Source organism: Lithobates pipiens, unplaced genomic scaffold, assembly GCF_037356315.1.
Source record: "Lithobates pipiens isolate NorthernLeopardFrog02 unplaced genomic scaffold, aLitPip1_a1.2 Scaffold_8, whole genome shotgun sequence".
Taxonomy (NCBI): Eukaryota; Metazoa; Chordata; class Amphibia; order Anura; family Ranidae; genus Lithobates; species Lithobates pipiens.
In genome coordinates, this window is record NW_027507903.1 from 689,517,479 (window position 1) to 689,531,305 (window position 13,827).

The following is a 13,827-nucleotide window of genomic DNA, read 5'->3' on the forward strand; positions in this document are numbered from 1 at the left end:
CCGGCATACAGTCTGCTATCCCAATGGTTGGATGGAGATGAGTGTGTGGCCCCTGCCATGGTGAGGGCCCCTCACTTTTCCATCATTTCTTACAGAGCTCAGTATGAGCCCCTCCCCCTTCCATCATCACAGCAACATTTCCTCCTCTAACACTCTCATTTTATTCTTCTATGAAGGTATGAAGGAAGAGGCTGGAGTGTATCTATAGAGAGAAGATAAGAAGATGGTGTGTGGGAGCCCCTCCCCCTCTCAGGTAATACACGGATCCGGATATGAAGAGAATGTCCGGAATGGATGATATCAGAGTAAAGTCACATCAACTCTCAGCTTTTATTTTCTCTTTCTGATCCTTAAATATAGAATTCCAGTAATAGTAATTGTGACAGTGGGGTCACTTTGGACACAGGGTGAATAAAAGAAACCCCCGATATGGTCTGTGATAGCCATATTCAAGGCTGTATATACATTGTATATAGATTGGATGTATATTGTATGTGGGGGTTAAGTATCATTGCTGTGAGGAATTAAGTTGTTTTGCATTTCTATTGTTCATTTAAGTCTGTCCTTGTGTGTATTGTAAAGTGCCAGACAGACTGGCTGCCAACCCTTTGTGAAAAGATGTGTATTGGGTGGGATCGTTTGAAGCCTAGCAGACGTCAGGATGAGGTGTTGATTCTTGGGATGTGTGGGTGGAGCTGGGCCCTTGTTCATGTTAAAGCATATGCCTTGAATTGTGTATAAAGTTACAATGTTTCTCAAAAATAAAGTCATTCCTACTACAGAAGAGACAGAGTGCGTCTCGTCTTTTTGTCAGAGGGGTCGGCTCCTATAGGAAAGGGTCGTTTAGCTGTGGATATTGGTCGCGAGTGGATGTGTGTCTAGGAGAGGGAACATCGTAAACGGCGTTAACCCCTTTATATTAGGGGTGCCGTTACAGTAATCTTTCTCTTCTTTTCCTCTTCTAAATGGCGTCATTTCTGCTCAGTCTTGCCCACTTCCTGTGTTGTTGTGTGACCAGTGCCCCCTTCACAGCACTGATCTGATAGGGGCACCCGCGCATGCGCGCTCCCATCTATTGTACTACAAGCCTGCGGTGACACACTGGCTGCACCGCCCATCACATCACTGCTACAGCTCCGCCTCCATTGTCATCTGATTGGAGCCCCACCTCTGCCCCACCTCCTCTCTATGAGTGACAGCGGCCCCCCGCACTTTCAGAGCTGCAGGTGGATTGGCTCCTGCATGATGTTCTGTGACAATGGCACAAGGAACAAACATTACAACAAACTTTATTCATACAAGACACTGTCCTGTTGTGTCAAATTTACTGACAATACATTTTACTGACTTAATTTTCATTGGAAAAAAAGTTTTATTTTAACCATCACCTCCAATCATTCTGTGTCACCCCTAGGAAGATTCTGTGTCACCCCCAGGAAGATTGCGTCACCCCCCCAGGAAGATTATCTGTCACCCCCCAGGAAGATTCTGTGTCACCCCTAGGAAGATTCTTTGCCCCCCAGGAAGATTGCGTCACCCCCAGGAAGATTATCTGTCACCCCCCAGAAGATTCCGTGCCACCCCCCAGGAAGATTCTGTGTCACCCCCCAGGGCATTGTGTGTGACCCATCTATTCTAGCAGCATTACATGTCACCCATCCCACTGAAGAGTATTACATGTCACCCATCCCACTGCAGAACATTACATGTCACCCATCCCACTGCAGAGCATTACGTGTCACCCATCCCACTGCAGAGCATTACGTGTAGTGATGGGCTGAACACCCCCTTGCTCATTCAATATCAGAACTTTTGAACAACACAAAAAATTCGGCCTAAATGGCAAACCCCATTGTCCCAATTTTGAAGGCTTATATGCAAGTAATTGGCCATAAAGAGGGTATGGGGCCCGGGTACTCCCCTGGGGGAGATCAATGAACATTTTTTTAAAAAAACAATCTTTTTTTAAAGGAGCAATGATTTTAATGATGCTTAAAGTGAAACAATAAAAATGAAAAATTCCGACTTCCGGTTCCGGCGCCACATGAGGAGGAGGTGATCACCCTCAGCTCCCGTGTCCCTCCTCGCCAATACTGCTCTAAATTCCGCTACGGACCTCGGAGAGAACCGACCCCTTACCTGCGGCAGGGTGACCCCTCATGGATCGTTTTGTGGAGCGATCCTACGCTAAAGCAGCCTCGGCGGGGCTCCCGCCTGGGGGAGAGACACACGCGGCCAACATGGCGGCCGCGCCGCACCTGACTGAACAGGCCCCGATGCCTTCTGACTCGCCGATTGCCGCGGCGCCACCACAGGCAGACCCAGCATCACCGGAGGGCATAGCTCACGCCGTTGTCCTCCTACTGGGTCCCACGCTCACAGCCACAGTGGATGCAGCAGTCAATAGGGGGCTGGAGCAGCTTCACCTGGAAGTACGGGCCCAGGCTCAGAGACTCCAACAGGCTGAGGATCGTATTTCGGCCCTGGAGGATGAAGCTGCAGGTACCTCTGCTACGCTAAACAGGGTCCTTCATACCCAGAAGGAGATCTGGGAGAAGCTGGACGATTTGGAGAATAGATCCAGAAGGAACAATTTACGCATAATCGGCCTCCCGGAATCGGTTTCCTCGGCCCAATTATCAGCTTTATGCGCCATTATGATTCCCGAACAACTGGGCCTTCGTACGCCGTGCACAGTCGAACGAGCGCATCGTATCGGTCAGCCGTCTGAATCACGCTCCAAGCCCCGGCATGTCATCGTGAAATATCTCAATTACGCCGACAAGACGGCTATTATGCAGAAATTTCGTACTTCACGTTCGTTAGTGATCGACGGGGTCAAACTGCTCCTATTCGCTGACTATTCTGTGGATGTTATGCACAGACGCAAAGCCTTTTCACCGGTCTGTACGACTCTCTACAACCTTCGTGTCAAGTTCTCTTTGGCGTATCCAGCCACGCTACGCCTCCAAAGCAACGAAGGAGAGCAGCTCACCTTTACTACGCCGGGAGCAGCCGAACGGTACGTTGAATCGTTGGGCTCTGCCATGGATCAATCGAACGTGTCAGACGCATCTTCTCCAAACTTAGGGAACAGGTCGACTGCATCTCCTAAGTCTCACCGCAGTACCATTAACCCTCCACACAAGCGCATAAGGGTCACACCCAAGGACGATCGTTCCGGAAACCGCTGACAAGTTCTTCGTTTCGCCGAATATGGGAGGACCTTATGGTGAGACTCTATGTTCAATTGAGCTCCCCCCCCTCTTTCTCTTCGACCCTTTTAAAAAGTCGTGGAACTAGCCTATGCATACGAAGGGATGCCGTCTGAACGCCTAGTGCCCCAATGACGGCTTCATGACTTCAGCCCGCCTTTGATTTTGGACTTGCACTTTTTCTTCTGCTTCTAGTTTTTTCTGTTTCCGCTCTGCTTGGACAAGCAGAGGCTGCATACACCACAGGTTGCCTTGTTGATTGCCACTTTTTACTGTCACTACTGTTTGCTAAAAAGTTGTACGTTTTATGTAAATGGGGATCGCAGTTTTCACCTCGGCTCCCTCACCCTCTACCCCTACCCTGCGAAATTGGGGTTTCATTGCTGGTATATTTGCCCTCCCTAGGGTTTTGCTTCTCCTCTCAATTCACTCAGTCTTGTGTCCCTGTGGGGTACTGGGTACACTCGCTACCCTGTTTATCTTTTGTTTTCTCTTTTTATCACCCTTAAATCCGATTCATTCTCTCTGAGTTCCACTGTCTCCCTTTTTGGCCCCTTTACTGCCATCTGGGGAGGGACGGGACGGGGCTGGTAGCCGAGTCTGAAAGTTGTGACTCATGTGGAAAAAAGGAAAGTTCATATATGTTGGGATGTTACCACACACATTGTGTTCCTTATCGATGCATAGATACCTAGTTTTTGTAGTTGTACACCAGATGCTGACACCTGTTTTAGTTTCTAGACCTTTGAGGCCTGTTGATTGTATATTGAGACATACGAACGCGGGGACTCTTGAGCACAGCAAGACTGTCCTTGCACTAACCACTAGTATTTCTACCCGGCTATCTTTCCTGTCCCATCAATCACTGGTGGATGTGACGTGAAAGTTATCTCGTGGAATGTCAAGGGGCTTAGATCTCCGTGTAAGCGCATGGCTGTACTGAGGCACCTGAAACGCCTCCGAGCGGACATAGCTTTACTGCAGGAGACTCACCTCACGGTAGAGGATTTACAACGGCTACGTAAATTATGGGTGGGTGAGGTTTATGGCTCGCCTGCCACTGGACGTAAGGCTGGTGTAGCCATCCTAATACATAAACGTCTCCCGCACGAAATAGTATCTGTTAAAGCTGACAATGAGGGTCGTAAGGTGACAGTACAGTTGATCATTGACTCAACCCCCATGGCCATCACGAATATTTACGCACCTAACTCTCCGAGTTCGCCATTCTACCAGGATGTCATTCAATGGATTTTAGCCTTCCCTGACTCACAGCATCTGGTTGGAGGAGACTTCAACTCGGTGATGTCCGTCATAACTGACCGTTCTAAGACTGGCACCGGTAGTGGGACTGCACTGACTTCTACTGCACCCAAACCTACTCCATTAGCCCAAGCCCTGTCTTCCATAAGCTTCACTGATATATGGCGCTTACAACACCCTACGAGCCAAGAATATACCTTTTTCTCTCCTCCGCACCAGTCTTTCTCACGCATTGATTATTTCTTTGCATCACCCGCATTGACGCCATTCATTAGAGATTCAGAAATTCTAGATGCCAGGATATCGGATCACAGTCCGGTAGTAGTGCAGTTATCACTCACAGGTACCCTTCGAGGGCCGAAGTTATGGAGGTTTCCCTCCTATTTGGCTGACAGCCCGGACTTTCAAGACATGCTTAGGACTGCATGGACTGACTACTCGACCACGAATAGCGCGCACGTCTCGGATCCTAATCTTTTTTGGGACACGGGTAAAGCTTTCATGAGAGGCAGAATATTATCATACACTGCGCAACTGAAAAAACACAATCGACGCCAGTATGAGGCCTCTAGTAGAGTGCTTAAAGCAGCTCATGAGCGCCTGCTCACACACCGCACGCCGAAGCACATTCAGGACTGGACCCAAGCCAAAAGGGAATTTGACCTTTGGGCTGAGCAACAGGAGTTGTCTCAACTGGCATACTCCAAACTATACTTTCATAGATACGGGAACAAATCAGGCAAACTCCTTGCGAAATTATGCGCGGGACCCAGGAAAACCACTCGCATCCATTCTATGCGAGATTTAGACGGCTCAGTTACATCAGACGCGGATAGAATTAATGCCATTCTTACCAACTACTACTCTAATTTATACAAAGCTGACTTAACTAATATAGATATGGCCGACGCTTTTTTGTCCTCCGTTAATCTACCGACCATACAGGATGACCACCTTACTGAACTCAATGCCCCCATTACTCTCGAAGAGGTCAAACGCACTATATCGATCATGTCCGCGGGCAAGGCGCCTGGTCCGGATGGCTATTCGGTGGAATTTTACAAATCTACAGTGGAATACTTGCCGGATACCCTCCAGACTGTTTATGCGGGCATGTGGCAGGGAGGTCCTTATTTGCCCACGGGTTCGCATGCTCACATAAAACTGATCTCCAAAAAAGGCAAGGATCCCACTATGCCTGGCTCCTATCGGCCAATTTCACTTATAAATGTAGACGTGAAAATTTTATCTAAAATAATTGCCGCTAGACTAGCCAAATTTCTCCCTTCGCTGCTCCACTCGGCCCAATCAGGATTTGTGTCTGGACGTTCTGCTACCCTTAACATTCGCAAAGTCCTTCTAGCCCTTCACTATGCCAAAAGTCACCCCACACAAGACGTAGCCATAATCTCTCTAGACGCGGAAAAAGCATTCGATAACGTGAGTCTACCTTGGCTGTTCAGGGTGCTAGAGCAATTTGGCTTTCGGGGCCCCGTCCTGCAATTTTTACGCCTGATGTATTTGTCCCCCACAGCACGGTTGGTTACCCCAGATTCCATGTCTGACTTCATACCTCTATCCAAGGGAACCAGACAGGGGTGCCCACTGTCACCACTACTGTTTAACTTGGCGATTGAACCTCTCTCTCGCTGGCTCAACTCGGAGGCTGGGATCAGTGGTCTACCGATAGGTCAGCACACACTGCGATCCGCTCTTTTTGCGGACGATGTCCTGTTGTTCACCACTGATCCCACTTCGGATTTTGACAAGCTGCAAAAAACCCTTGCCACCTTTCGGGAATGCTCGGGGTTTCGAGTTAATTTTGACAAGAGTGAAATATTACCCCTGAACCCCAGGATGTCCCATAAATGGATACATTACTCCCCGTTCACTATAGCCAAACATCACATCACATATCTCGGTATACACATTGGACGGGAACCGACGTCGTTATACGGGTTGAATTACCCTCCACTTATTTCCAAAATAGTGCAGGAATTAGATCTATGGACAGCTTTGCCTATATCACTCTTCGGGAGATGCCATTTGTTTAAAATGATATCATTTGCTAGACTGCTATACCCCATGCAAACTATACCCCTTCTGCTGAAACACACTGATGTCCAGAAAATTTACAAGGCACTGTCGGCCTTTTTGTGGTCTCGTAAAAGAGCACGTATAGCTCTCCGCAAACTGTGCCTCCCGAAGACTGATGGCGGGGCAGGGGTACCTAACCTTCGCTTTTATAACCTTGCATGCCTCCTACGTCAGGGTCTAGATTGGTTGTCAGGCAACTCTAGGTACTGCAATGTTAGACTGGAAGAGGCTATGACGGCACCATATTCATTGGCAGCAATTCTTCACTCCAAAATACAGGCTTTACCGTCTCATCTGAAATCTAACCTGCTGATTAGGGATACTGTTGTTGCCTGGAGGGAGATCCGCAAACTACTGGGATTGCCAACATCCGTGTCAAGTTATCTTCCTATTCAGGGGAATCCCATGTTTTTACCGTCCACGCTACATGTTATCTTTGAGCAGTGGAGAATAAAGGGTCTTACATCTACCAAAGCTGTCTTTAACACTGGTTCTCGCAAGTTTAAATCATTTGCAGTCCTATCTCGGGAATTTTCGCTTCCACCGACCCATCTTTTTTACTATTATCAGCTGATTGACTACTTGGGCTCCCTTTGCGGTCCGCAAACGGACCCCTTTCAGAAGTCTTTCATCGATACGGCGGTGGCCTCTGGAGACTACTCGATCACCAATCTTTACTCTCACCTCATTCAACATCAGGCTGACAAATATCATCTCACTCCATTCCGGCAGTGGGCGACCCTTCTGCAAGACGAAGATATTCCAGATAAATTATTGGAGGGATACAGACGGGTACGGAAACTTACCCTTTCTGAAACATGGCGTGAGACGCAATTTAAGCTGCTTCACAGAGCGTACTATCCTGTATACATAGATAAGGATAATGGCAATTTGAAAATTTGTCCTTGGTGTTCTGAGCCTCACCCAACGTTGTTGCATCGTCTTTGGGTCTGTCCTACCATTGATACCTACTGGACTGATGTTACTGACTATATTAGCTCTGTCTCTCACCAACGGATTCCGAGAGAGATTACACTATGCCTATTTGGTTATATTCCTCAAACTGCTCCGCCGGGGGATCAGAGTTGGACCCCAGTTTCAAAATGGGCCCAACTGAGCCTCCTTGTTGCCCGCAGAACCATAATGCAAACATGGATCTCCAAGACACCACCTTCACTATCAATGGTTCAAAAGGCCATTGAATCGCTTTTCTACATGGAGAGACTGGACACCATTACCAGAAATCCTAAACCCACCCGCCACTTTTTTGCGAGGTGGCGCAATTACATGGAAACCACGCTGTCCCACTCAGATCTTCAGGGGGCCATGCAACCGTTTCGCTACACGGAATGGTACCTCCGACACGACCTAACAGATTCTTTGGGTAGACTTAAATTACTTTCAAGCGGAGACCCGGCTATCTTCAAGCCTCCTTGAGGACTTCAACTTTCTACTGTGCTGATATTTGTTTTATTTTGACTATTTTCTATCATCTGTCTCACTTTCTATAACTGTATGTCTTCCAAGGGTTACTCTGTTAACATGTTGAACTGGTGTACGGGTATTGTCAGCTGCTTTATTGTGTAGATTTTTTTTTTTTTTTGTTTCTGTCAAACAATCTGGTTATTTAATGTGATCTTTGTTTGTTTGTAAAACCGAATAAACATTTTTCAAAAAAAAAAAAAAAAATGAAAAATTCCTTTAAATATAGTGCCGGGGGTGTCTTTACTCTGCCTGTAAAGTGGCACATCTGTACCATGTATAGAACCTGCTGCAGCAAAACTGTACTACTTTATAAATAAAGAAAATGTAATTTAAATATTTTTTTCCTGCAAGCTTTCTTTTATAAATAATGGCTTGGGGCCAGTCTGTATGATGAGGTCACAATGCAGTGCACTGGGAACAAGATTAGAGGATTGTTGGATACATTCTGGTGTCTCTTTGGCAGACTTTGGATGGAAATAACAAATTTGTTTCACCACTTTGAGCAAGCCTTACTACTCTGCATCTGGTGGTGTGCTGCTGGCAGATGTGCGGACAGACTGAGGTGAGGAGGAGGGGCAGATTTGTGCCCCTTTTATGTGGATTTTAGGTGGGAGGGTAAATTCCTTTGTTAAGCATGTGGTACCCAAATGGTTGGAGTTTTTGCCACGCTCAATGTGCTTGAGGCAAAGTTTGCAAATTGGAACAGTGCGATCGGCTGCTAAAAAAACGTCCAGACATCTGAGCTGTGGGAAGTGGGCCAGGGGATAACAGCTCCACAATGTGATGGAATAGGGCGGCTGCTCTCTACTCTTCCATGATGGCTGCCTTGTTAGGGTTGTGCTCCACCCTCACTTTCCTCCTTTGCTCTATCCGGCACCCAAGTCACATCAGTGACCTCATCATCATCATCTCCTCCATCCTCATTACCACCGGAGACAACTTGGCAATACGCTGCAGCTGGGGGAACATGACTGCCAATTTGTGTACCAGTGTTCTCCCCTCTCTGTAGGCTCATGTTCCTGCCTTCCTCAACCTCAGAACCAACATCTGAATCCAGTAATGGCTGTGCATCATCAAGGAGCAAGTGGCTGACGCTGTGTTCAAATAACTCTGCTGACTCCTCCATGCCTGATGCTGGGGCTAGGGCAGGAATAGATGTGGACAAGGAGGCAGAATAAGCTGCTCTGGCAGCTGCAGGGGACTGTGCACTAGTCTCTGCTAGGGTGACGGAGGATGATGATAATGAGGAGGATGACAGAGGATGAGGAGGGTTTAGTAAGCCATTTCACCACCTCCTCTGCATGCTGTGGCTGGATAGCACGGGCACCATCACTATACAGAGGAAATGATGTCCTGCCTGAGGACTGACCACGTCCACCTTTGCCTGTGGTCACATACGCTGCTGGACCCCTCACAGTGCCATGGGGAACGTCTGCCTCTCCTTGTTGTCCTCCCAGACATGATGGGGAATTATTACCCAAACTTATTATAAACTGGGAAATGTGTGATTGGATGCACTTTATTCAATGAGAAGTGGTGTTTGGTGCACTTTAAATTGAGGACTTCCGCTGACAGAAATGTAAAAACTATAAAAAATAAAATAAAAAAGGGAACATCAACGTCACAGTCAGAAAAACTACAGCTGACAAAAAAGGGGACAGGAAAAAAAAAAACATGCAGCAACCAAGAAGAAGGATATACAGCACTAAATGTTATGTGGTGTTAAACACTTCACTACACAACACTATACTCACACACTATACTAACAGTATACTACACTATACTGACACTACACTATACTCACACTCTACACTGACACTACACTATACTAATAATCCACTCACACTCTACACTGACACTATACTATACTCACACACTATACTAACAGTATACACACACACTACACTGTACTCACACTCTACACTCGGAGTCACAATAAATTAGCACACTAACTCACTAGCAGTAAACTGAGTCCGGCTCTATCTATCGCCACTGCAAAGGCTTCCTATGAGAAGGAATCATTTATAGTGGGGGTGGGACTATGAGCACTGAGCCCTGATTGGAGAAAGTCATCATCACTTTGTCCAATCAGGGCCCTGACAGTGCTGATTGGCAAAGCCTTGCACCTGACCGCTGGCTTCATCCAATTAGGTCCTCTAGAATGCAGTGCGAAGGGCATAGTGCATTGTGGGGCGCTCAGCAGGCGAACATCCCGCCAAGCTAGTTTGGCGAACGGGTGAGCAGGTGATGTTCGGGGGGAACTTTTGCTCGGATAGAACTGTTGGCCCATCTCTAGTGCTGATAAGTCCAGTTCCTGGATCCCGCTTCTCCTCTCTATAAATCTGGATCACTTCCTAACAGAAAATAATAAAACCCGTCCTGGCTGTTCCAGGGATGGGAATGGGGCCGACCTTCAATATTCTGAATACAATCGTCTCCTCAGTCGGCTCTGCTGCTGATATTGGGATCTGCAGATCTTCCTCAGGTCACATGATCCCAATTCTTCTGTGGATGGAAAGTAGCCAAATTACTGATATGACGAGTCCCTGTGTAACATGGAATGATATTCACATCACATTCACATATACAGTGGTGTGAAAAAGTGTTTGCCCCCTTCCTCATTTCCTGTTCCTTTGCATGTTTGTCACACTTAAGTGTTTCGGAACATCAAACCAATTTAAACAATAGTCAAGGACAACACAAGTAAACACAAAATGCAATTTGTAAATGAAGGTGTTTATTATTAAAGGTGAAAAAAACTCCAAACCATCATGGCCCTGTGTGAAAAAGTGATTGCCCCTAAACCTAATAACTGGTTGGGCCACCCTTAGCAGCAACAACTGCAACCAAGCGTTTGCGATAACGTGCAATGAGGCTTTTACAGCGTCCTGGGGGAATTTTGGCCCACTCATCTTTGCAGAATTGTCCTAATTCAGTTACATTAGAGGGATTTCGAGCATGAACGGCCTTTTTAAGGTCATACCAGAACATCTCAATAGGATTCAGGTCAGGACTTTGGCTAGGCCACTCCAAAGTCTTCATTTTGTTTTTCTTCAGCCATTCGGTGGTGGACTTGCTGGTGTGTTTAGGATCATTGTCCTGCTGCAGAACCCAAGTTCGTTTCAGCTTGAGTACACGAACAGATGGTCGGACATTCTCCTTCAGGATCTCTTGGTAGACAGCAGAATTCATAGTTCCTTTTATCACAGCAAGTCTTCCAGGTCCTGAAGCAGCAAAACAGCCCCAGACCATCACACTACCACCACCATATTTTACTGTTGGTATAATGTTCTTTTTATGAAATGCAGTGTTCCTTCTACGCCAGATATACTTGGACACACACCTTCCAAAGAGTTCCACTTTTGTCTCATCGGTCCACAGAATGTTGTCCCAAAAGTCTTGGGGATCATCAAGATGTGTTGTGGAGAAATTGAGATGAGCTTTGATGTTCTTTTTGCTCAGCAGTGGTTTTCTCCTTGGAACTCTGCCATGCAGGCCATTTTTGCCCAGTCTTTTCCTGATGGTGGAGGCAAGTGAGGCCTGAAGTTCCTTGGACGTTGTTGTGGGGTCTTTTGTGACCTCTTGGATGAGTCGTCGCTGCGCTCTTGGGGTAATTTTGGGCGGCCGGCCACTCCTGGGAAGGTTCACCACTGTTCCATGTCTTCGCCATTTGTGGATAATGGCTCTCACTGTGGTTCGCTGGATTCCCAAAGCTTTGGAAATGGCTTTATAACCCTTTCCAGACTGATAGATCTCAATTACTTTCTTTCTCAATTGTTCCTGAATTTCTTTGGGTCTCGGCATGATGTGTAGCTTTTAAGGATCTTCTGGTGGACCTTACTGTGTCAAGCAGCTCCTATTTAAGTGATGCCTTGATTGTGAACAGGTGTGGCAATAATCAGGCCTGGGTGTGGCTAGAGAAATTGAACTCAGGTGTGGACAACCACAGTTATAGTATGTTTTAACAAGGGGGGCAATCACTTTTTCACACAGGGCCATGATGGTTTGGATTTTTTTTTTCACCTTTAATAATAAACACCTTCATTTACAAATTGCATTTTGTGTTTAATTGTGTTGTCCTTGACTATTGTTTAAATTGGTTTGATGTTCTGAAACAAGTGTGACAAACATGTAAAGGAACAGGAAAATGAGGAAGGGGGCAAACACTTTTTCACACCACTGTATATATGTATTGATGACACATTTCATGGAATGTATACAATGTAATATCTCTGTGTAATTGTACAATTATCTCCTGTAGACGGCCAGAGATTTGTCTGGTGATTGTGTCCCGGTGTTGGGTCTGCTGGACCTCTTCCATGTATAGAGGATCTCCTCACCGACACCTCGGACTTCTCTGCAACCCTCTAAAGGAAAGTCTTCTACTCTTCATGGATATAATGGTCGCCTCCCATTGTGAATTCCCTCTTCTCCCCTCTGTGGGATTCCGCACTTTCCAATATTATCAATACTTACTATGATGGTGATGAGGATCCGACTCATTATTAGGACTCATTCATGGCGGGAAAAATACATTTGCTAAAGTTTCTCATTAATAAAAGCTGACTGGAGCAATCACTAATATAGAGAAAGAGATCGCATCTTCCTCTTACTGCTGTCCTACTCCTCTCCATCCTCTTCTCCACCCTCCCCACTCCTCTCCATCCTCCATACTACTCTCCATCCCCCATACTACTCTCCATCTTCTGTCCTCTATACTACTCTCCATACTCCTCTTCATACTCCTCTCCGTCCTCCATACTCCTCTCCATCCTCCTCTCCGCCCTGCATACTCCTCTCCGCCCTCCTCTCCCCCTCCATACTAATCAAAAAAGAAGCTGCAATGAAAAACCATAAAGATACGTGATATACATTCATATGACAAATAATGTTATAAATTATACTGAATTAATTCACTACTAACGTGCCAAAAATACATACATTTTCCACATGTAGTAAGCTATATAGAAAATCATAAATTTAAGTAAAGTGAAATGACAATAGTGAAAACCAAGTGCACATAGTCCACAAATATATGGGAAATCCACAATTAAATTGTAGAAGCAGGAGGATACGGAGATAAAACTTCAGTCCTGTTAGGTGATACACCCTCAAACTGTGAGAAAGGTACATCAAAGAGAAAATCCTCCACCAATAGATCCACTGAGGCTTACCAGCTGACCAGATCTCTTTTTAAAGCGGAGGTCCACCCTAATTAACAGTCCTAGGTCTACAGTATGTGATCCCCCCTTCCCTAATTGCTAGGTAACCCCCTTACCTTTCTGCTGTCTTCTTCTGTTTTCTTCTTATTTCAAATTTTCTGCCTCTGGAGATTCCGGAAAGGGGCGGAGCCGCTGCGGAAATGGGCGGGGCTTCAATGGCAGGTCACTTCTTCCTGTTGGCCGCAGGGGCTCCTGGGATCGTTGTTTTTATTTCTCAGGAGTCTGTACGGCGCCCAGGCTCGAGATCTCGCGCGACCTGAGTGGTTGTCAGCGCTCGAGCGGATTGATCTGCACATGCGCAAGATCGCAGCTCATAGGGGCGGTGCATGATGGGAGTTTAGGAGGACTGTGCCCCGGAAGACAATGCCTGTGGGCTTCACATGCCCACAGGCAAAATGGAAAACGCCTGGAGACGTTTTCCTAAGCAGTTTTGAACAAAGAAAAACACTTGGAAGAGACTCGGACAGCACTTAGAAGTAAAATATTTAGAATACTTAATTTCAAACATTATTGCGGGAAAATAAAAAACCGGCGGTGGAACCCCG

At 46.4% G+C, this 13,827-nt stretch overlaps 1 protein-coding gene across 2 annotated transcripts in view; it reads left to right on the forward strand.

The window, feature by feature from the left end:
• The window catches only part of LOC143963516 (NACHT, LRR and PYD domains-containing protein 3-like), a 72,660-nt gene extending 59,857 nt beyond the window's left edge, over window positions 1–12,803 (forward strand). The window contains exons 8-9 of one of the 2 annotated variants that reach the window (XM_077473173.1): window positions 177–253; window positions 12,322–12,459. In XM_077473173.1, the coding sequence (XP_077329299.1) occupies window positions 177–219 (43 nt within the window). In that variant the 3' untranslated portion in view covers window positions 220–253; window positions 12,322–12,459. Of the gene's footprint in view, window positions 1–176; window positions 254–12,321 lie in introns of both variants that reach the window. The other variant, XM_077473172.1, reaches the window with a different exon arrangement.
• The last annotated feature ends 1,024 nt before the right edge of the window (window positions 12,804–13,827 follow it).